The 24029-nt window shown below is 46.1% G+C and overlaps 1 protein-coding gene across 1 annotated transcript; it reads right to left on the bottom strand.

Moving 5' to 3' along the window:
- Nucleotides 1-8526: 8526 nt before the first annotated feature.
- lrrc52 (leucine rich repeat containing 52) lies at nt 8527-22565 on the bottom strand. The gene is made up of 2 exons (XM_085977702.1): nt 21707-22565; nt 8527-9088 (listed from the first exon to the last, which is right to left on the bottom strand). Exons 1-2 carry the CDS (start codon nt 22326-22328, stop codon nt 8799-8801), a joined length of 912 nt encoding a protein of 303 aa, XP_085833828.1. The 5' UTR covers nt 22329-22565; the 3' UTR covers nt 8527-8798.
- Nucleotides 22566-24029: the final 1464 nt, after the last annotated feature.

Genomic DNA, 24029 nt, shown 5'->3' on the forward strand with positions numbered 1-24029 from the left:
CCATGTCTCCATAATCCCAATTATATCGTATCCATTTACATCTATTTGCACAGCTAATTCATCCACCTTATTACAAATGCTCCTCGCATTAAGACACAAAGCCTTCAGGCTTCTTTTTTTTAACACTCTTAGACCTTTTATAATTATTATTTACTGTGGCCATGTTTGATTTAAACCCTTAATTTCTCTGACTGCCACTTTTGCTTTTCTCCTTCCTGTCTTTTGCTTCTATCCTTGCTTCCCTTTCCTCTGTCTCCCTGCACAGGTTCCCAACCCCCTGCCATTTTAGTTTAAACCCTCCCCAACAGCACTAGCAAACACTCCCCCTAGGACATCGGTCCTGGTCCCGCCCAGGTGCAAACCATCCAGTTTCTGGACAATGCGTGGGCTTGGACAATGTTCATCCCGATTGTCCATTTTCTTGCTCGCTGCTTCCCTGTGTAGAACATGTCTCCTGGTTCCGTATCGCCGATGCAGTATCCAAGTCCCAGTTTCGAGGTTCGTTCCTACTTTCGAAGAGCAAGGCAAGGCTCTTGTTGCTCGTGGTGGTTTAGAGCAAGAGAGAGACAGAGAGAGAGAAAAATGGCCAAAGCTGTCTTCTCTGTATACCCTAAAATTCCTTTCCGATCTGTGTACTGCAGTGATGTCCTTTAAATCACCGTTATTTGTCTGATTCCCGCCTTTTCGAGTCTGGGCCTTCCCCCAACTCTTGTATTCCAATACACACCCAGTAAGCCAAACCACAGGACATGTACAGGGCTGGGGGATGGAAGACAATTCCTTATCTTGTCTCCCCCTCCCCGTGGTACATATTTGATGTGATTTAGTCTTACTGCTGATGTGTTTTGCCCCAGGTTAAAGTGTTTTTCTTTGAGGCCAGGAAGTCTATTTTTCCAGCGAAACTGGCATCATGGTCTTATCCAATTGAAGATCAATTGAAACCCATTAAAACACGAAGTCTCATTGTCCAAAGTTAATGTAATGGTCAGTAACATGTCATTCTAGAATGGTACACTAGGTGGAGCGGTATGTTTAGTAGGGGGCCACCCATGATGCAGCAGTCAAGATGGATGCTGTATACTAGTGCACATGGCTGAATAAATGTCTAGCACAAGCTTGCTGTTCATAATGAAAACGTCTATTTATTTATGAACTTAACATGGTACCAGAAGTGGTAATATCTGCTGAATATTGCAAAACACGACATGGAGAATTTGAAGCCACCGGAGGGTTTGAAACTCACGGGGAATGTCGACTGCAATTGGCGGACTTTCAAACAACAATCCGAACTCTACATTGCTGCCATCGGGTTCGGTACGAAGCCAGATGCAAGGAAAATAGCATTGCTGCTCACGGTTGCAGGCCCGCAGGCGATAGAGGTATTTAATACTTTTGTCTTTGATCAAGAGGAGGACAGAGAAAAAATGGACGATGTGCTAAAGAAGTTTGATACACATTGCACTCCCAAAAAGAACGAGACCTATGAGAGGTACGTGTTCCGTTCACGGACACAGCAGCAAAATGAGACTTTTGATAGCTTTGTGACCGATCTGAAACTGAAAGCACAGACATGTAATTTCTCTGAACTGAAATCATCCATGATTCGTGACCAGATTGTGTTTGGTATTCATGATAAAAAAGTCAGGGAACGTTTGTTGAGAGAAACCGAACTAACATTGGAGGATGCTGTGAAAATATGCCATGCCAGTGAGCTAGCTCGGCAGCACGCAAAGACTTTCAGTGAAATTAATAATGGTGCGACTGTAGTGAATGTCGGTGCTGTGTCCTGCAAGGGGAAGAAATGTGGGCAGAACAGAAATGCAAAGCAATCAGAGGATGGAATTTTTAATTGTAAATGCTGTGGTTACCAGCACCAGTCAAGACAATGCCCAGCGTTTGGCAAAAGGTGCACAAAATGTAATGGAAAGAATCACTTTGCCAAACAATGCTTTTCAAAAGTAAAAACAAAGAAAGGGCAACAAGTCAATGTGATTGAGGACACTGATTTAAGTGAGACATTTTTTGTAGGAATGGTGTCATGTGACAATATAGAAAAGGATACAGAAAATGTGCAGCCCTCAGGAATGGACAATGTTGAACATAAAGTTAATGCTGTAAAAGAGGACAAATGGATGATGCCACTGCAGGTAAATGGAGCATTAGTTACATTGAAACTAAACACTGGGGCAAAAGCAAACTTAATCAGTATGAGTGACATTAAAAATATGAAAGAAAAGCCCAAAATACAGAAAAACTCAGTACTACTGAAGGACTATAATGGACAGAAAATAGATAGCTTAGGTGTATGCAGACTTAAAGTGACAGTCAAAGACAAAGTGCATCATCTCATGTTTTCTGTTGTGGCTGAAGGACTTGATTCATACTAGGTGACAAAGCTTGTGAGGACTTAGAACTGGTCAAGAGAGTCTACCGTATAAACTGTGCCATAAGCAAACCAGATGACTCGGTGGATTCTGTAGTGAGTAATTTCCAGGATGTGTTCAAAAGATTTTGAGTTCTACCATTCACTTACAAGATCCAGCTAAAGGAGGATGCTCAGCCAGTGGTACATGCTCCACGGAGAGTTCCAGCACCCCTGTGTGACCGGCTCAAGAAAGAACTGGACAAAATGACCACATTAGGAGTCATCAGGAAAGTCGAAGAGCCAACAGACTGGGTTAACTCCATGGTATGTGTAAAGAAAAAGAACAATGATCTAAGAGTATGCATGGATCCAAAGGACTTAAATGCAAACATAAAATGTGAACACTACCAGATTCACAAGCGAGAAGAAATCACCAGTGAAATATCAAGTGCCAGATACTTCACAAAGCTCGATGCCTCACAAGGATTTTGGCAACTAAAACTGGATGAAGAGAGCACCAAATACTGTACCTTCAACACACCATTTGGCAGGTATTGTTTCCTCAGAATGCCTTTCGGGATAATATCTGCATCTGAAATCTTTCATAGAGCGATGGAACACATAATTGAAGGTCTGGAAGGAGTTCGGGTCTATGTTGATGACATCATCATCTGCGGCTCCACACTGAATGAACACAATGAGAGACTGACTAAAGTGCTACAGACACGCCGGAATGGACTGAAGCTCAACAAAGCCAAGTGTCAGTTTGGCGTCCAGGAAGTCACTTTCCTAGGAGATAATCTATCTGGTAAAGGAATAGAGCCAGATATGGAAAAAGTAAACGTCATACTCAACATGCCCCGACCCACTGACAAAAAAGGAGTGCTATGCATCATGGGGATGATAAACTTCATTGGAAAGTTCATTCCTAACTTGTCAGCCAAGACAGCCTGTCTGCGAGACCTGCTAAATAAAATAAATGAGTTCGCATGGACAGAAAGACATGAGCAAGAGTGGATGAACCTCAAAACAGTGCTGACAACCACATCTGTACTCACCTTCTTTGACCCAACAAAGAGAATCAAAGTGTCAACGGATGCATCAAAAGATGGCCTAGGCGCGGTCTTGCTACAAGCAGAGGGTGAAGATTGGAAGCCTGTTGCCTATGCCTCCAGGTCTATGACTGATTCTGAGTGTCGATACACCCAGATTGAAAAGGAATGTCTAGGCTTGCTAGTTGAACTAGAAAAGTTCCATGGCTACATATATGGACTTCCCACCTTCACAGTTGAGACAGACCACTGCCCACTGGTTGCCATCATAAAAAAAAACCTGAATGAGATGTCTCCAAGGATTCAACAACTCATGATGAAGCTGCAAAGATATGACTTTGAACTGATCTACACACCAGGCAAACACATAGGGCTGGATTTTGCTACGGGGGCGGGTTGGAGGTGGGAAACCCACATTCGGGCTTGTTGTCCCGCCTCCATGGAGATGTGGCCAACCCACTGGATTTTCCTCTGATTGACCTTGTTGAGCCCGCCCTGTGGGCTCAGCAGGCCAATTAAGGGCCACCCAGCAACAGGTGACGTCAGAGATTGACATTTCATCTGTCAAAAGCTTTTGGCAGATGAAATATCAGTGTTTAACAGCTGTTTGAAGCTGTCAAGCACTGAAAAACTGCTAATTCAGCCTCAGTCCTTTCTCAGGATAACTTTAAAATCATTTTGCTGCAGAAACCAAGAAGCTGATTTTTTTTTAAAAATCGGAGCTTCTGTGGTTCTTGCAGCCGACTCCCGACACCGGAATGCAGGACTCCTGTAAAGGTAAGTAAAAGTAAGTTAAACTTATTTAAACACTTTAAACACTTACCTTTGCACTCCTGCACCCCTCACTCACCTGAACACTGGGCATCTCGACCCCTCCAAAACCTCAGACCCATGTCCCGCCTCAAAAACTTTTCGTGGTTTGGAGCTGTCGGGAAGCCCACAAACCAGCAATAAAAATCGCGAATAGGCAAAAAACTACCTGTTAACTACCTGTTAACAGGCAGTTTAATTGCCTTTAATCCCTTCCCGCCTCTGGGAGTCGGGTTCCAGCACTTGTCGTCAACCCGACTCCTATGAAATTGACATGGAGGCGGGTTGGAGGCGGGATGGGGTTGGGACCCCCGGATCTCCGATTTTTATCGCCCGCACGCCTCCAACCCGACTCCAGGGGCTTAGGAAAATCCAGCCCATAGTGTTAGCAGATGCACTATCCCGAGCACCCACAATGAGTCATGTGAGCTCTACTGAGGAAGACGTGGATGTTCATGTGAGTATGGTCACAGCTGCGCTGCCCATGTCAAACACAAAATCAAAGCAAATAGCAGAAGAAACAGTAAAAGATACAGTGTTACAAACATTAATAGAGAACATTCATCATGGTTGACCAAAAGGTTCCTGTCCAAAGTACTATCACATCAGGTCAGAGTTGAGTGTCGCAAGTGGACTATTAGTAATACAGAACAGAATAGTCATTCCACAGGCTCGACGTCGTGACATGCTCAAAAGGATTCATGGGGGACACCTCGGAATTGAAAAATGCAAAAGGAGAGCAAGAGACACTGTTTATTGGCCTGGCATAAGTAAGGACATTGAGAACATGATAGGCATATGTGAGACATGTCAGAAACACCAAAACAAACAAGCAAAGGAACCAATGATAGTAGCAGACTTACCAACAGCACCATGGCAAAAGGTTGGTATGGACCTTTTTCATTTGAATGGTAAAGACTATCTATTAGTGATTGACTACTATTCTAACTATCCTGAGATGGCGCTGCTCTCAAGCACATCAGCAAGCAGTGTCATAATGCATGTTAAATCCATCTTCGCCAGACATGGAATTCCCAGGATTGCCGTTAGCGACAATGGTCTGTGCTTCAACTGTAAGGAGTGGCAACAGTTTGCAGCACATTATGACTTTCAACACATCGCATCCAGTCCTCTGTATGCTCAGTCGAATGGTAAGGCAGAGAAAGGTGTTCAAGTTCTCAAACAGCTACTGAAGAAAGCAACAGAAAGCAAGTCTGATCCTTATCTCGCCCTGCTGAGCTACCGAGCCTCCCCTTTAGACTCTGGTTCTTCACCTGCTGAACTCCTAATGGGTCACAAGTTGCGCACCACGCTACCCTGCTGTGCAAAAGAAAAGCAGAGTAAGGAACTGAGACAGAGACTTCAACTGTTAAAGCTGAAACAGAAATAACACTATGACAAGTCATCCAAAACTCTGAAACCATTGACAAGGGATGATGTTGTCAGGATTGAGGATCCAGATGCATGGAACAGGAAAGCTACAGTTTTTGAGGAAGTAGGACCAAGGTCATAAACTGTTAGAACTGAGGAAGGACAGATTCTCAGGAGGAACCGCCATTCCCTCCTGAAAACACAAGAAACTATCCAAGAGCAAATCGATGACAATGCTGCAACTGAATCTTGCCACTCACCACCAGAACAATCTAACACAAACACACATACAGGCTCTCATGCAAACACATCAGACTTACCTGTGCTGAGAAGATCCACACGTGAAGTAAAAACGCCTGATAGACTTAATCTTTGAAGACAAAGAAAACTATAATAAAAGAATGAAAAGCTTAGAGTTCATAAAGTAAAGCTTTGAAAATGTGTTGACTGTTGTGAAGATGTTTATGTCGTTATGTAAAAAAAAACAAGTTCATTCGAAGGTTTATAGAGCACTAACAAAAGTGTTACTGATATCATCTTTATCATTTTTCTTGAAAGTTGATTGATATTGATTTTGTTTAACCTCAAAGAAAGGGGGATGTAATGATCAGTAACATGTCATTCTAGAATGGTACACTAGGTGGAGCGGTATGTTTAGTAGGGGGCCACCCATGATGCAGCAGTCAAGATGGATGCTGTATACTAGTCCACATGGCTGAATAAATGTCTAGCACAAGCTTGCTGTTCATAATGAAAACGTCTATTTATTTATGAACATAACAGTTAAATCACCTATTCACAGTTAAATCACCTATCGAGACGCTCATTGTCCAAAGCAAGTGTCTTTCCCATAGTTAACTTCAAACTCACAGGTGTGTCTGTGCTTCTAGGTCCAACTGCACCACGCCCCTACCACTGGGCCAAACAGACTGCTGGTGAAACAGCAGTAACAATCATACAAATCCTTGGGGCCTGCTGCGATGCTTACAGAGCCTTGATGTACTGATTCCTATATCAATGGTGGGGGGGCGGGGGGTGGAATTATCCTTATATACTCAACTAGCTGAAGTGCCCGGCGGTGCCGAGGGATTTTTGAGGGCATGTTGTTGTTGGAAGAGAGAGAGAGAGAGAGAGCGACTGGGGGGAAGAGAGAGTGCGACTGGGGGGAAGAGAGAGAGTGACTGGGGGGAAGAGAGAGAGCGACTGGGGGGAAGAGAGAGCGTGACTGGGGGGAAGGGGGGGAAAGGGGGGAAGGTGGGGGGGAAAGGGGAGGGGAGGGGGGGAAAGGGGGAGGGGAGGGGGGAAGGGGGAGGGGAGGGGGAGAAAGGGGGAGGGGAGGGGGAGGGGAGGGGGGAGGGGAGGAGGGGGGGAGGGGGGAGAGGGGGGGAGAGAGGGAGGGGGAGGGGGAGGAGGGGGAGAGGGGGAGGAGAGGGGGGAGGGGAGGGGGAGAGGAGGGGAGGGGGAGAGGGGGGAGGGGAGGGGGAGAGGGGGGAGGGGATGGGAGGGGGAGAGGGGGAGGGGAGGGAGAGGGGAGGAGGGGAGGGAGAGGGAGAGGGGGGAGGGGGAGGGGGAGGGGAGGGGAGGGGGAGAGGAGGGGGAGAGGAGGGGAGGGGAGTGGGTGAGGAGGGGGAGGGGGAGGGGGGAGAGGAGGGGAGGGGTGGGGGAGGTGGGGGAAGGAGGGGGGGAGAAAGGGAGGGGGGAGCCAGCAGACCCTCTCCCCTCTGCTGGCGATGGCTCCGCCGAGCTCCGTGCCGCCCCACGCACTGACATGCCGAGCGCAGCGCCCCGGTCAGCCTGAGCCCCGCCCTCCCGAGGCCGGGCCTGAGGCGGCATGAGACGGCTGATTGCGGCTGGCCGGGCCCTGTTGCCTTGGTAACCCTCCTCCCCTCTCCGCCTCCCGATCTCCGGGACCGGGCCTGGGCCTGAGCGGCTTGAGTCGGCCGATTGCGGCTGGTGAGCCCGGTTGCCGGGGTAACCCTCTCCGCTCCCTCTCCCGAGCCCCGCCCCCCGAGCCCCGCCCCCCCGAGCCCCGCCCCCTAACCTGCTCGCTTCCCTCTGGCCGCGCTCTGTGTGGAGGTGCGCGTGCGCCGTGCAGCGCGAGCGCGAATGAAGCTTGCAGTGAGCCCAGCCAGCCTTTACCAAGATGGCTGGCCGCTGGTTCGGAATCGGGCCCAGCGGGGGGGGGGGTGGGAGGAGCTTGCCACAAAACAATTGCCTAGGGTCCAGCATGGCTGGCAACAGACGCCCAGGCTTCGAGGCCTACCTGCAAAAACGGGGAAAGGTAGGAAAATTAATGAGATTAGATAAAAGATTTAGTAAGTAATTAACTTTTTTAAAAAACAATATGTGTTTTAAAAGCAACTTGTTTTTTAAAGACGCAGAAAGCGGGAAAAAGAAATGAAAAGCTTGGAATCAAGATGGCAGCGACTCACCTCGGTTCAGAACGATAAGGCCCGCCCACACACGCACCGATTGGTCGACCGTCAGGTCACCGAAGCGTAGGATTGGTCAATCGTCCTGTCACTCGACTCTAGGAGGGCCTGCCCGCACGTGCCAGGAACGTGCCCCCGCCACGCAGCGATTGGTCGACCGTCGGGTTGGTCGACCGTCGGGTTGCTCGACCGTACGATTGGTCGACCTCGACGTCACTCAATGGTAATGAGCAGATAATGAGCGGAATTTTGAACGTTTTTTGGATACCCCGGGCACAATTTTTGTCTCACCGAAACGTAAATATGCTTACGACCGTTCTGGAATCGTAAGCTTTCTTTTGATGTAACACACGTGTAGGTACGCTCTATAACTTTTGATTGTATAGCCGGACAGAGAGACAGAAAGACAGACAGAGAGACATACCGTTTTATTATATAATATAGAAGATAGATGCTCTACACTCGGTCATTGACATGGTAAAGTCTCAGATTTTGGAAATAAGTATAATAAAGTTTATTGGCAAATAGTTTACAAAATAAAATTGTACTTTTGATAATATATAAATTGCAAAGGAAGTACAAACTAATTAGAACTATGATAATTTAACAGAGTGATACACTCCAGTCCTCCACAACAGTTCATTGCATTGATCCATTGGCTAGTGAATAGTTTATTTCAATGAAGTTCATATCATGAACTATCCTACAGATGTCCTTGGTGATCAACACACGTGCACTGATAGCATGATATTTCTGTAAGGTCTCATATTATGTGTTGATGTTGATAAACCTCACATTAAACTTCATTTGCTGATAGTGTGTTATTTCATCTTCGTCTTCTGTAAACTTCTTTTGACGTTCAAAGCAGACCATGATTGTACCTGCAATCGAGGCAACAATGATACCGTTGATAAATATTGCAAAACTAACCATTACAAAAAATAAATAGGTGTAGTAATCCAGGAGTGTGTGACAAATTTTGAAAATCTTGATTAAAGCTTTGGAGACAGGGATTCCAGCCATTGATTTTGGCAAAGTGCAGATAGTATCATCATCATCTGTTAAATCAAAAGCAAATGATTTCCCTTTATTTATTTGTTATTAGAATGACATTGAAACACAACCAAGAATACAGACAAGTTAAAAAGCATACACACAGCCATATATAGAACTTAAAATTATACACTGTTGTGTTTTATTTTGTGTTATCTGTCTTTGAACGAAGTTGGTCTATTTAGCCATTATTCTTAAATCATCTCTGAGGAAAACCCAATGAATGCTGAGAGGACTCAGCACTGCAGTGTCTCTTGTGTGCCTATGGGCAGAAACATTGGACACCACAACGTCTCTTTTATATGTGTAAAAAATCTGGCTATGGTAGCACCCAAAGTTGAGTTTGAATTTATTAGAATATTAATTATCTGAACAAAGTAGCAAATATGTTGCTGCCAAGTTTCCTGGGTTATGTGATGGGGACGGCTCAGGAGAGAATAACTCTTTTCGTAAAACTGAAGGGCAAATAAAACTTAAGTATTTTCAGAGGAGTACAGAGAACAAAATATTTCAGGTGGCCCACATGTCAGCAGAACTCCGTGGTAGCAGTTACATCGGACAGTTCAAATTTCCCACATTTCACAGAGGTGACCAATCAGTTCCTTCAGCTTCCCTCACCATGGAAAAGTTGAATCTATGTCCTAACTAGCTCCCAGTGACATAAGGGGTGATTTTATTAATGGGGCGTGATGGAGGCGGGACTGCTGCTTGTCGGGTTTTAGTCCCGCCTCCAACGACGTCCAGCCAACCCACGCTATTTTCCCTTGATTGACCTTGTTAAGCCCACCCAGTGATTTTGCAGGCCCATTAAGGGAAAGCTGGTGACAGAGAATGTCAGCGTATGATGTTTCATCAGTCAAGATTTTTTGACAGATGAATTGTCATCATTTGACAGCTCTGTGAAGCTGTCAAACACTGACAATCTGTCTTCTAAGTTGAGTCCTTGTACTGAAGACTCAATTAGAAAGCTTTCCTGAGCAGAAAGCAGAAGGCTGCTGCATTTAAGAATGCAGCGGCCATTCCGCTTTCTCTGCCGGTGAGATGAGGCAGCTCCGCAACCTAGAGGGATGAAGCCTGGAGGAAGAAGCAAAGGTAAGTAATCTTATTAAAACACTTTAGACTCACCTCTCACACTTACCTCTCCACACTTGCACTCATCGCTCACCTGCACACCAGACATTTCGGCCCCACCGACCCCCGCAGACACACGGCTCGCCTCGCTGACCCTGGCGAGGTTCGGAGCCGTTGGGAAGCCCACACTTCAGGGCTCAAAATAGGGATTAGCCAAAAAACTGCCTGTTAACTATCTGTTAACAGGCAGTTAATTGGCACTAATCCCCTTCCCGCCTGGGAAGATGGCACGGAGGCGGGTTGGGGGCAGGATGGGTACCCGCTCCCAGGTTCTGCAATTTTCCCGGCAGTCCCGCCTCCACACCCTACTCCCCAGGGCAGGCAAAATCGCCCCGAGTGTGACACTGGGAGAGCCAGTTGCCCCTCCTAAATCCCCTAATACAATGCCTGTGCTGATTGTGGCAGGTTTCCCATGTAATTAAGAAGTTTTTAGCCATTGTTTTGCATATTTTGTTTATGACAAATTTGATTTTGTAGTCATTTAATTTTCATCTGTGTTTTTGCATTTAGCTGTTGTTAGACTGTCGCCACTTGCAGTGCTTTCAAGGGATCACTAACTGGTGGTAAGTGCATCAGCTCACCTGGGGGAGATTAATTGATAGTTAATGCAGGAGCTGATTTAACTATGTGCTAGTTGACCTGTTGTTACTGCTGAGGGTGAGTTTGGATGTTATTCCAACCTGTGAATGATCAAACACAAATGTTCTTACCGCACCCTGTAGATACATCTTAGAATTTGAAACAGGAGTGGGGAATAGGGGATTCTGCTTCAATGCAACAACCTAATCAGTTTAGTTAATGTCATAAAGTACAACAGTCATACTTGAGGAATTTATGTGGCTCAGCAGGAGCCATGTTTGGATTCCTCTCATACACTAGTTGTACTGCAATTTTTATTAATGCAGATACAGTAGGTCAAGATCACAAGCCCATGGGCCAGTTTGGAATGTTGCACATTATGAGTCATGATCTTATGCGCAATCATTGGTCTGTTGGACACCCAATCAGTGAGCAGTCGGCGGGTAAATGGGTGACCTCACTTCAGCACTGTCACCTGATATTAGCCATTTTAATAGGCAGTGACTGCTGCCAACAAAGTTGAAGTAGTTGCACGTGTGCAGTCTCAGTGTGTTTTTGGTTGTTTGCTTCGGGACACAAGGGCGCTGGGGAAACAAAGCAGAAACAGCAGCAATAGCGTAACTACAACGTTATACATTAATACCTAAACCAGATTTATGCACAGAATGCTTCTGCGCAGCTTCCGCTTCGTTGGCAGCAGTCACTCTGTTTTACTAAAGCATTTAATTACATCACCAGTGCAGGCAACACTGAGGAAGAGATAGGACTCACATCTATGGTCAGTAAATTTTTCAAAGTGGGCCCAGCTTCCTGTCCATCTGGTGCTGGGCAAATGGCACATTTTGAGCAGAATTCTATATTTTGTTCTGTTTTTTCCCATTATTTGTTGACATACTGCCATGTTATTTATGTAGGTAGAAATCCTTTCTTTCACGAGCAGGCAGCAAGACAGCACCGGTTTCCATTGGGTAGTTTGCAGTGTGTCAATATTGGCACAGGTACACCACATAGAACAGTTTGAAAATCAGCGCGCAAGCGTTACACAGCCTGCAATTTCATTTCAATTCAGTATGTGGATCTGTGCCTTTCTTTAAAATATCAACATAAGCAAAACATGTGATTGGCACTTTAGCAAACCTGCATCAGTCTTCTATTTTTATATCCAGTGGCAGGAAAACAGGTCTGCTCAAGTGAAACACAAACAATCGAGATCTTCCTAAAAGTGAAATATATTCTAGAGTTACACGATGTTAAGTGTGTATGGCACTTGGATTCGCCTTGCCTCAGTATCCAGTAAGTAACACAATATTGTCAGAAGTTAATTTGAAAACCTAGGTAGCTAAATTGGATAAGGCCTGAAAACGGGCGCGGGGATTGCGATGCGTGATTTTCCCGCACCCAGTGAAAGTAGCGCAGGCAGCAGGCGAAATTCGTGCTGCCTGCTCATTAACATGATTGCAGCGCTGAGCCCAGCTCTAAACACGCTGCTGGCTGGCTCAATGCTCAACAGGGCTCAATATCATGTGGAGTCTGCTCTCTATTTAAAGGTTGCCTGCAGAGTGAAAGGCTGTCTGCACTTCTCTAAAGGGGAGGTGCTTTTTGAGAGAAGTACCTCACTGTGACTGCAGCTGCAACTTAGCAACTTCTCAACAGGGCAGAGAAAGGGCATCTCGGTTCTCTGATTCAGCACTGGAGCAGGCCTTGGTGCAGGTAATCTATAGGAGACAGGTCCTCTACCCGCAGGGGGGGCAGGAGGCATTGCAGACACACTGTTCGAAGGCAAGTGGGAGGAGATCGCTGAAGCCGTTAATGCCATCAGTATGTCCCCCCAGGTGAATCCAGTGCTGGAGAAGTTTAATGACCTCACACGAATGGTCAAGGTGAGTGAATGCATCTTCAAATGCCATATCCCACCAAATGCACCACTAGCCTCACACACTGCTCAATGCACCACACCCCCATCACTCACCTACCAACAAACTCTAGCAATCACAACACATACCTCACAATCATAGCTTCACCTCACCCTCACACACTTGCCATTGCTGCAAGCCTCACACCCACATCTCCCACCTTGCACACAATGCCAGCTATCCAACCATGATAGGCGTATCACCCAAAGAAATTGCACCACACTCACTGACACACTTCCCTTTCTCTTACAGGTCAAGGTGGCTCACAACTGGTGCGAACAGGAGCAAACAGGCAGGGGGCAAGCACAGCTGCAGAGCCTGACCCAGCTGGAGGAGACAGTGCTGGAGATAATTGGAGGGGCCATCACTGAGGCCGTGGTGATCGGCGAGGCTGAAAGCACTGATGATGACGGTATGCTCATACCTAATCCTTCTTCTCACATTCCACTTCCCGCTCATTACACAATCTCTTCTCACTTACAAGCTGCTGATGGTGTAAGCATGCACATCTTGCTTCCCCCCTCCCCTCACCACAACCCGACCCTTGTGCCTTTCTTCTTTCAGTTACCCAAGAACTGCAACCAGCCCAGCCTGTACAGGAAGAAGTAGGGGAGGAGAGTGATGGAGAAGAAGAGACACCATCACCCGATCTGACACTCCCAAGCACCAGCTCAGAAAATGGCTGCACGAACTTTAGAGGGTAGTATAGAGGTGGGATCTGCACGTGGTGAGTCACCGGGCATGAGTGGGCTGCAGCCAGGCTGGGGGGAAAGGGTAGCGCAGATGCTAACTCCTCGGAGGGCGAGGTTGCACATGAGTTCTGCTGCAGAGAACTCAGCTGAAGACTTCGATGGGGCAGCCTTCAGAAGAAGGGTGATGGGCATGCACACAGAAATGCTTGGTGCAATGATAGGCCTGCCAGAGAGCTTCTTGTCATTGTCCAGGAGCATGGAGGAGTCCAGCTCCAACATTGCACCAAGTTTACCACAGCGCTTAGAGCCCATGATTTCCAGGATGGAAATGATGGGCAACTCCATTAGAGCACTTGTGGACCCAACCATGATGCTGGGTGTGATGGGCGATGTCACAGCTACCATTGCAGCACAGGCGGAAGCGTCCCAATGTCTCAGTGCTGCAATCATGCAGGCTCAGCTTTCTGCCCGCAAGCTCAGACTGGGTTTACGAGTGCAGAAAGGGCCTTGCAGGGCATCAAAACAGTCCAGCAATCTGCCCTCCAACCGATTACTAGGAATGCTGAGGCGCTGCCCCGGGAGAGTGGCATTGGCTCCATGGAGCATGAACCTGCTGTCCTCTCTCAGGATGACAGCATTTGTACTCCCACCACTGCCACTCCGCCAGTGCCATTGTAGTTGTCTGTCAGCCAACCAGCCCAGACTGCCACCGCCCATGCCAAGGTGGTGCAGTCTGCAGCCGGGCCTTGTAGGCCAGAGCTGCTCAAGGTCGTCCTGCAAGCCCATCTGCAGTGTTCCCCATGGAAAGTCAGCAGCCTTCCACCATGCTGCAGCCACTGGGATAGCACTGTGTAGGAATACTAGAGTAGGCAAAGAACACGAAAGACAGACACTAAGGGAATGCACAAGGGTGATTAGTTGACTTTGTAATGTAATATTGGAATTAATCATTTATAAATTATGTTTGGAATGTTTGTTTCGTTTCACCATTTTGGCCAAGAGGACGCTGTGATGTTCTGTGACAGAGGGATAGTAAGGTGGGGAAGTGTTGAGCAATGGGGATCTGGGGTTTCATTCAGGGGAACTGGAGTCTGATGATGTGTTCACGGACAACCCATCCGGAATGGGGATTTGCAGGCTGCCTCCTCCCTTCCTCCTCCGCCTTTCTCCTGCTCCTCCTGAGGTGATTGCAGATCATGTGGTGGCAAAGGCTGCACCCTCATGATGGCCAAGTTGTGGAGGATGCAACAGATCATCAGGAATTGGGACACCCACTCCGGTGAGTATTTGAGAGCTCCTCCTGAGTGGCCAAGGTAGCAAAAGCATTGCTTGAGCTCGATAAGATTCCTCGTGGCAGCATGGCTGTCATTATATGATTGCTGGCCATGAGTGGTGGGGTTGCGGAGGAGAGTCAACAGCCAGGTTTAGAGCCCTTGACACCTAGCAGCCACCCTCATGTTCGACATCATGGCTGGGAGATTGCTGTAAGTAAAATCAGAGTTTTTGTGTATCCGAAGTTTGTTTCAACGTTTATTCTCCAAACATAAATACTTCAAAGATCAATTCTCAATGAGAGGCCTTCTGCTTCCTGATTGGAGCACCGACCCACGTGATCCCAGGTACACTTCCGCACATGCTGCGCCTCTGGGATCTGTGGGCCATTACGCTGCCCTCGAGTACGCAGCGTCGAACAGCAAGTTCGTGAAGGAGGGTCCCCATCAGGTAAGTCCACATTCCATTTGGATGCCAGCGGCGTACTCCGTAGGTACGCCGCCGACCGCAAAATCCAGGCCAATGTGTCCAAAAATCCAACAATGTGATAACGTTCTTAATGCTTGCTGATACTTAAATGATAGAGCAGAAGAAAGGTTATCAAAATCTAGCAACCAATTGTATTTGTAATAATTGATGGGTCAATTCACAATGGCCCAGAAATTCCAGAACGGGGCTTGCAGCGCGTGCAAGCCCCGTACTTACACTTACCCCGCGCTACTGACGATCAGCTCCAGGGACGCCTGGACTTGGTGAATGAAAAAGAAGAATCCCGGGCAGCGTATGACGTCACGCCGCCCAGGAGTGCAGCCAGCGCGAAGCCAGGAGCGTGCAGTGTAAGTGAGACACGCCCCTTGAGGTCTCAGTTTCACTGGACACGCCCCCAATGTTTCTGTCAAGCTGCTAATCATTTTTACATGCAAAGCAGCAGTTTAAATAGGTTTTTGGAAGTTTTTTGAAGGTTTTGGTAACTTTTATAAACATTTTAAAATGTTTACATTATTTTGAGTAATCTGAAGTAGTTTTAAAGAGAATTAAAGCAATTTAAAGACTTTTAAAAGCCCTAAAAGAATTTTTTAAATTCCATTTATTTATTTAGCAATGTCGTCGTCATACGTGTCTTCACACTGTTCCCTTTGGGGAACTGTATGAAGTGGTGGAAGGATTTATGGCCGTGATTAACGCTCATTCCGTGACCATAACCATCTTTGAACCAGCCATTAGGGCGGTTAGTCCTATGGCGGGAGGGTTTTACGGGCTCCCACAAGCTATACAAGGAGGGGGTGCCACCCACACCCATGGACGCAAATATCCCACTGGATGTCAACCCAGAATTTAGAGCCGGAGCTCCGACTCCACTTGCCGGGACTGTCTGGAGCGGGGTTCGAAACCCTACCCTGATCTGGCCCAGCGGCGGGGATCCTACCGCTATGACAAAGGCCCAATCTGATTAGCAACGTGAAATGGCAGCATAGGGCTCCAGTCACGGGGAGGGAAAAGGCGCAGGAAACGTATGGGTGTCACCTTTTGTGCGGAGTGGGCCTTTTGCGTAGCAGTAAGCATCCCCGCCGCTGGGCCAGAAGGAGTAGGGTTTTGAACCCCACTCCAGACAGTCCCAGCAAGTGGAGTCGGAGTTCCAACTTTAAATTCTGGGTGGACATCCAGCGGGATACTTGCGTCCGTGGGTGTTGGTGGCCCCCCCCCCCTCAGATGGGTTGTGGGAGCCCGTAAAACCCTCCCGCCATAGGACTAACCACCCTAATGGCTGGTTCAAAGATGGTTACAGTCACGGAATGAGTGTTAATCACGGCCATAAATCCTTCCACCACTTCATACAGTTCCCCAAAGGGAACAGTGTGAGGATACGTACGATGATGACCTCTTGCGCAATGCACCTCCTTGGACCCTCAGTCGCAGATGCGAGGGGGCAAGTCGTGCAATTGTTAAATTTTTCATTTTATTGACATGTAAAATGTTGGCCCAGTAATCCCCTTCCAACTGCGCGAGTACGGTCGGGGTACTTACGCATCTGGCCGGATGAAATGCCGGTTTTCAGCATGCACAGTGCTTTTGGGGAAAACCGGCATTTCCTGTCCTCTGAACGAAGGGGTTCAGAGGCAGAACGCGTGCGACTGCACAGGCAGCGCGTGCGCAGTATAATTCGCCGCTTTCATTACTGCTTTCAGTGAGGTCAAGTCCTTACAACTTACACATGAAAAAAGCATGGGTACAGTTGCTCCAGAGGCTGCGGAGGAAGATATTTCTTATCGTGGAGCTTCTGAAAGTATGTATGTCTGTATATATTCCTTTGCGTGTTATGTATATATTCCTTTACTTATGTGTATGAATGTATTATTTAATTATGACTTTCAGAGAAAGTAACTTATTTGAAAATCATAATTAAAAGCATACATTCATACACATTAGTAAAGGATATAAAACATACATACATATACGTAAAGGAATATATGTGGACATACATACATAACTCATTCTCACATTCCATTCACACAGCCACAATTGCTCCTTCTACCTACCGTTCTGAAAACCCTTTTTAAAAAAAAATTTAACTTTAAAACTTACTTAAAATTTCTTAAAATAACTTCCCTCCCTTTCCCAAACAAAAATATTGCATTTCAGAAGCTCCACGATAAAATGTTTCTTCCTCCGCAGCCAATGAACCACTTTACACTTGCTTTTTTCAAGTGTAACTTCTGAGGACTTACCCTCACGGATTTCATGAATGAAATCTACGAAGTTCACTGCGCAAGCGCTGCCTGTGCAGTCGCACGCGCTCGAGGTCTGGAAATGCCGGCGTTCCCCGCATGCGCTGTTCATGCTGAACGCCGGCATTTCCAACGGCCAGATGCGTGAGTACCCCGAGCGCACTCACGCCTTTGGCCGCGAATTTCTGGCCCTATAGCTTTTTATAAGATGGAATGAGATAGCAACAAATTTAGAAATTGAAAGCTTTTTGCTTTAACAGTTTTGTCACAATGGGCCAGCCCTGATCTCAGGTGAATTTAGGAGGACACTCAGCAGCTAGCATCACCCCCATTAACAACAATTCCCAAAGCAATCCCTGGGCCTTGTGCCACAGAAACGATCACGAGATAATTACAGATGAGGAAAGCTGCCCATCTTAATTCATCCTAATGTCCCCTGCATTGCAGCATCCAATTGTTTCTCACAGGATCACAACGTTCTTGCCTCCACTGCTCTATCTGGATGTTCATTCCCCACATTGGTCACTCTTGGTGCGCTGAATAATTTCCCGATATCTGCCCTAAAATTACCTTTTGCTAGTTGGAACCTGCGTCCCAAAGTTTAATTTTTTTTATACCCTTAAGAGTCTTATATAAATCTATAAGATCATCCCTCAGAGGCCTTCTTTCCAAGATGGAAAGCCTCAGTCTCTCCTCATACTTCAGAGCCCTGACACCGGGGATTAGCCTGGTGGCTCTCTCTGCGCTGCCTCCAGCGCTTGAATGTGTCTCTTGTTCCTGGGTGGCCAGAACTGGATGCAGTATTCAAGGTACCCACTATACAGTTTGCAGTATCGCATTCCATTCAAAATCGCAAATTCAAAATCGCAAGAGATGCGATTTTGAAGTGAAACTAAGCTTCGTTCGCAATCTCGCGATGGAATGCCTAAATCGTAGGGTAAACGCCGATTTGTGCACGTGCGAAAAAACTACGCGATTCATGTTTTTCACGCATGCACAAATCAGCATATTTTTTCCCGAGATTTAGGCGTTTCTGGATTCAGGAGATAAGTCAAGGATCTCGTCCCTGCAGTCACAAAGCAAACCTGCACTTAATTTGTACCAATGCTATTATTTTCACAAAAGCTATTTGATGGACCCGTTAACATCTTTCACTGGAAGAGACTAGCCTTGAAACTACTCCATTAATGGTGCAGCTTTATCGGGGCTTGCTACTGTGTGGCTCACAGGGGCACACAGCTCTCTCTCTCTCTGCTCTCCCATAAAGTCATAGCTTAAATATTGATCCTTTGACATGATCGGTATAACAGTCACGTCTGTGGACAAGGCCTTCACGGCAGAGCTAGGCTGCATCCTCTGAAATAACTAAGAGGAATTCGTATTGAGCTAAAGTGAAAGGTTCAGAGTTGGAGGCAGGGTGTGAGGTGTGATTAATGCCTTTGCTCGCTGCGATCAAATCGTGTAATCAGGCGGGGCGGTGACGGCTTATGATTTGCAAAATAACAAAAAAGCACCTACATCAAAAACAAGAAAAAGCAGATGAAAGAAAGAGAGAGCGACAGAGACAAAGGCAGAGGTTAGTGACAGCCGAATTCGTTTCCTGTCTGGGAGCAAAGGTCAGTGAGGGGTCAGGTGGGGGGGGAAATAGCAACTCATGATTATTATACCAAATCTCATGATTTTTAACAGCTTGTCTCTTTATTTATGAGGCTGTGGGGTTGGCAATAATTAGTTTGATCATTACTGTACCTCTTTTGACTTATATTCTATTCTTTTGGCTATGTCGTTCAGCATTCTAATAGCTTTTTTAAAAATGTGTTCCTGGAATGTGGGCGTCGCTGGCAAGGCCAGCATTTATTGCCCATCCCTAGTTGCCCTTGAGAAGGTGGGGGTGAGCCGCATTCTTGAACCGCTGCAGTTTGTGTGATGAAGGTACTCCCACAGTGCTCTTAGGGAGGGAGTTGCAGGATTTTGACCCAGTGACGATGAAGGAGCGGTGATATATTTCCAAGTCAGGATGGTGTGTGACTTAGAGTCATAGAGTCATAGAGTTTTACAGCACAGAAAGAGGCCCTTCGGCCCATCGTGTCTGCGCCGCCCATCCATCCCTTGGAGGACTTGGAGGAGAACTTACAGGTGATGGTGTTCCCATGCACCTGCTGCCCTTGTCCTTCTAGGTTTGGAAGGTGCTGTCGATTGCTGCTCTGTATTGATTGGACATATTTAGCATGTGGTCTACTAAGAATGCTGCGTCTCTTTCAAGTTCATTCTTAACCATTTCAACAACATTCGTGAAGTATACGTGTCCTCTGTTTTTCCTTCCTATTTCATGGGACATTAACCCAACCGTAACTCCATGCTAACTCAAACCTTTGTGTTCATGCAAAATAAAATTTTAATCCCCTTTTTTAAGGGTTGATCCCTTCAACTCCAAAACCTGGTGCGCAAAAAAATGGGAAACACTGGAAATACACATGTGTCAGTCTGCATCTGAAAGAGAAAGAAGGATTAATGTTTCATCTGTGACCCTTCATCAGAACCGACTTGGCCTGTTTTCCAACTTCATTGGTTGGCTGAACTTTTGCATCTTTCCAACGTTCCTAGTTTTTTTCCTTGTTCTGTCTGTTTCATGTATAAAAATCTGTTCATCTCATTGGTTATCCAATCAATTAGACTCACATCTGCTCTCTGTTGGGACAGTTCAAATCCAGAGGAGAAGTTCCTAGAGCCAGCTATTCAATTCTTGGCATTTTTTGACTGCTCACTTTGTTTCTCTTCCGTTCAAGTATTCACAACTCTCATTATTTCCGCTAATACAATCCTTTTTGGAACAATTAATATTAAAGTCAGCACACAGGCCGTGTGGTTGATAGTGAGGAAGAAAGCTGTAGACTGCAGGAAGATAGCGATGGATTGGTCAGGTAGGCAGAAAAGTGGCAAATGGAATTCAATCCAGGGAAGTGTGAGGTAATGCATTTGGGGAGGGCAAACAAGGCAAGGGAATACACATTAAATGGTAGGATACTGAGAAGTGTAGAAGAACAAGGGACCTTGGAGTGCGTGTCCACAAATCCCTGAAGGTAACAGGACAGGTAGATAAGGTTGTTAAGAAGGCATACGGGAGTCTTTCCTTTGTCAGCTGTGGCTCAGTTGGTAGCACCATCGCCTCTGCGTCAGAAGGTTGTGGGTTCATAGTCCCACTCCAGGGACTTGAACACATAAAGCTAGGCTGACACTCCAGTGCGGTGCTGTGGGAGTGCTGCACTGTTAGAGGTGCTGTCTTTTGGATGAGACATTAAACCGAGGCCCCGTCTGCTCTCTCAGGTGGACGTAAAAGATCCCATGGCACTATTTTGAAGAAGAGTAGGGGAGTTATCCCTGGTGTCCTGGCCAATATTTATCCCTCAACCAACATAACAAAAACAGATTATCTGGTCATTATCACATTGCTGTTTGTGGGACCTTGCTGTGCGTAAATTGGCTGCTGTGTTTCCCACATTACAACAGTGACTACACTCCAAAAGTGCTTCATTGACTGTAAAGTGCTTTGAGACGCACGGTGGTCGTGAAAGGCGCTATATAAATGCAAGTCTTTCTTTATTAACCAAGGCATAGAATATAAGAGCAGGGAGATTATGCTTGAACTGTATAAAACACTAGTTAGGCCACAGTTAGAATACTGCGTGCAGTTCTGGTCACCACATTACAGGAAAGATGTGATTGCACTAGAGAGGGTACAGAGGAGATTTACGATGAAGTTGCCAGGACTGGAGAATTTTAGTTATGAGGAAAGATTGGATAGGCTGGGGTGGTTTTCCTTGGAACAGAGGAGGCTGAGGGGAAACTTGATTGAGGTCTATAAAATTATGAGGGGCATAGATAGAGTGGATAGGAAGGATCTATTTCCCTCAGCAGAGAGGTCAATAACCAGCTTTAAAGTAATTGGCAGAAGGGTTAGAGGGGAGTTGAGGAGAACTTTTTTCACCCAGGGGGTTGTGGGGATCTGGAACTCACTGCCTGAAAGGGTGGTAGAGGCAGAAATGCTCATCACATTTAAAAAGTACTTGGATATGCGCTTGAAGTGCTGTAACCTACAAGGCTGGGGACAAAGAGCGGGCAGGTGGGATTAGACTGGATAGCTCTTTTTCGACCGGCACAGACACGATGGGTCGAATGGCCTCCTTCTGTGCCATAAATTGCTATGATTCTATGATTCACACACTGCATTACATATAATGTCACCAAAATGATATCATGATATCATGCACGCATAGAACTACAATATTACAGATTTTGACATTGAACCTCACCTGGAAAAGTATCATTGCTTTCAACCATCCATTCACTGAGCTGTTCAATTGTGCATTGACATTCCCAGGGATTACCGGCCAAATATATGGACTTCAAACCTTTAAGCCTCTTTAATGAGCTGACGTTTAAATATAACAAAGAATTGTTGCGGAGATTAATTTCCCGAAGCCCCAAGTTTGTTACAAAGGCGCCATTGTCGATTTCGTTTAGCTCCGGGTTGTCATTGAGTTTTAACACGACCAAGTTAGTTAAAGGTTCGAATGTCGTCTGATGAATTATTCTCAAGCGATTGTGACTGAGATCTAGGTAAACCAGCTTTATTATACTGAGGAAATGCAGCTTTGAAATGTCGGATATTGTATTATTGCTGCAATCCAGGTGCACCAGATCACTGAGCAGGCTCAGTTCGAGGGAATTGATTTCGCCGATACTGTTGCCTGCGACGTCGAGATGCCTGGTGTTCAATGGGAGACTTTTTGGAAATGCTTTCAGGTTCAGGTCTCTGCAATTCACTTTAAATTGATCGCACGTACACTGAGGGGGGCATTCAGCAGCCAACATCACTCCCATCAACAACAATTCCCAAAGCAGTCCCTGGGGCTTTGTACCACAAAGAAACATGTCGATGAGCTGTTATCCAAACCGCAACTCCATGCTAATTCAAAACTTTTCTTTTTGGTGCAAAAATAACATTGGATGCTTTTTTAAAAAAAAGAATAATATATATATTTAAAAAGTTTGATTTGACGGAGACTTCAGTACGTTGTAACAGCTAACTCATCATGGTTGAAACCAGAAATTGCTCAGTACCTATATACTGGCGGCAGGGCTTACCTGATAGAAGAGATAAACTTGAAAGTTAAGAAGAGTTGGCTGATGTGCCAGTAACTGCGGCCCAACCCCTTGATCCAATGTCACACCAGTTGCCAGTCAACGCATTTGTGACGTCCTAAATGTAACGACGGTCTTCAAGGAGAAGTGGGAAGTGTTTCGTGTTAATTTCAGTACTCGCCGGACAAGGCCTCCTCATTGGAAGTTGCCGAGGCTAAACAGCTACTTTGTCGAAACGCCCTATATGTAGTGCAGTTTATCTAGTGTAGCTTTCATCTTCTTTGCCGTAGTATTGTCCCCCCCCCCCCCCCCCTCCGATGTCCCCCGCTTACAAAATGAATTGGGTTCATGAAACTACCATCACATTTGTCAGTCAGTGGCAACCGTGGCTTTGTAGCAAGACATTTGTTGGCAAGCAGGCAGCGACTCCTGAGTGGTTTTAGGCAAGCGGAATGAGCCGAACCATCTTCATGGCCGTAGCTGCTACGTCAGTCATGAATAAACCTAGAAAGGGCCGAAAATACTTCTCGACAGGTCGAATAGTTGCACCAGTGGCCACAATGAAGCGAATGGCAGTGTCTTTGTGCTTTTTCTTTACATCATTCCCATTTAAGAGGCACAGAAACATACAGGTTTAATTCACTGCCATTCAGAAAGAGTTGAATTTTAAACCTGGACATGGAGTGAACTCGATCTTGAGCAGTTTGATGTGTATGGGGTGGAGGGGGAATCGTATGAAATCAATTACAAATTAAAGGAAGGTTTTTGTATTAATTGAGAAATCAAACTGAAGGGCCAAGGTCCACAATGCAGCCTGCCTCCAAGGTTGAAAGAAGACGAGGTAATTCTGGAAGTAGTTATGCCAAACTCGGGAATTCAATGGCTGAAGATTGTAGGAGGAAGTAAAGACTAAGGGAGTTAAGGGATTTCACAGTTTTGAAGTTTAGGGATTTTACAGTTTGCAGGTTTGAGACTGTGTAATGAGTCTTGATTTCAACAAAATAGGAATTTAGCAGAGACAGAATCATAGAATAGTACAGCACAGAAGGAGGCCATTTGGCCCATCGAATCTGTGCTGACTCTTTCGAAGAGCAATCCAATTAATCCCACTCCCCCGCTCTTTCCCCATATCCCTGCAATTTTTTCTCCTTCAAGTATTTATCCAATTCCCTTTTGAAGACTACTATTGAATCTGTAACCACCACCCTTTCAGGCAGTGCATTCCAAATCCGAACCACTCGTTGCACAAAAAAGTTATTCCTCATGTTGCCTTTGGTTCTTTTGCCAATCACCTTAAATCTGTGCCCTCTCATTATCAACCTTTCTGCTATTGGAGGCAATTTCTCTTTATTTACTCTATCTAAACCCTTTGTGATTTTAAATACCTCTATCAAATTTCCCCTCAATCTTCTCTGCGCCAAGGAGAACAACCCCAGCTTCTCCAGTCTATCCATGTAACTGTACTCCCTCATCCCTGGAACCATTCTAGTG

Source organism: Somniosus microcephalus, chromosome 3 (genome assembly GCF_052327205.1).
Source record: "Somniosus microcephalus isolate GS21.2 chromosome 3, FLI_Smic_1.0, whole genome shotgun sequence".
Taxonomy (NCBI): domain Eukaryota; kingdom Metazoa; phylum Chordata; class Chondrichthyes; order Squaliformes; family Somniosidae; genus Somniosus; species Somniosus microcephalus.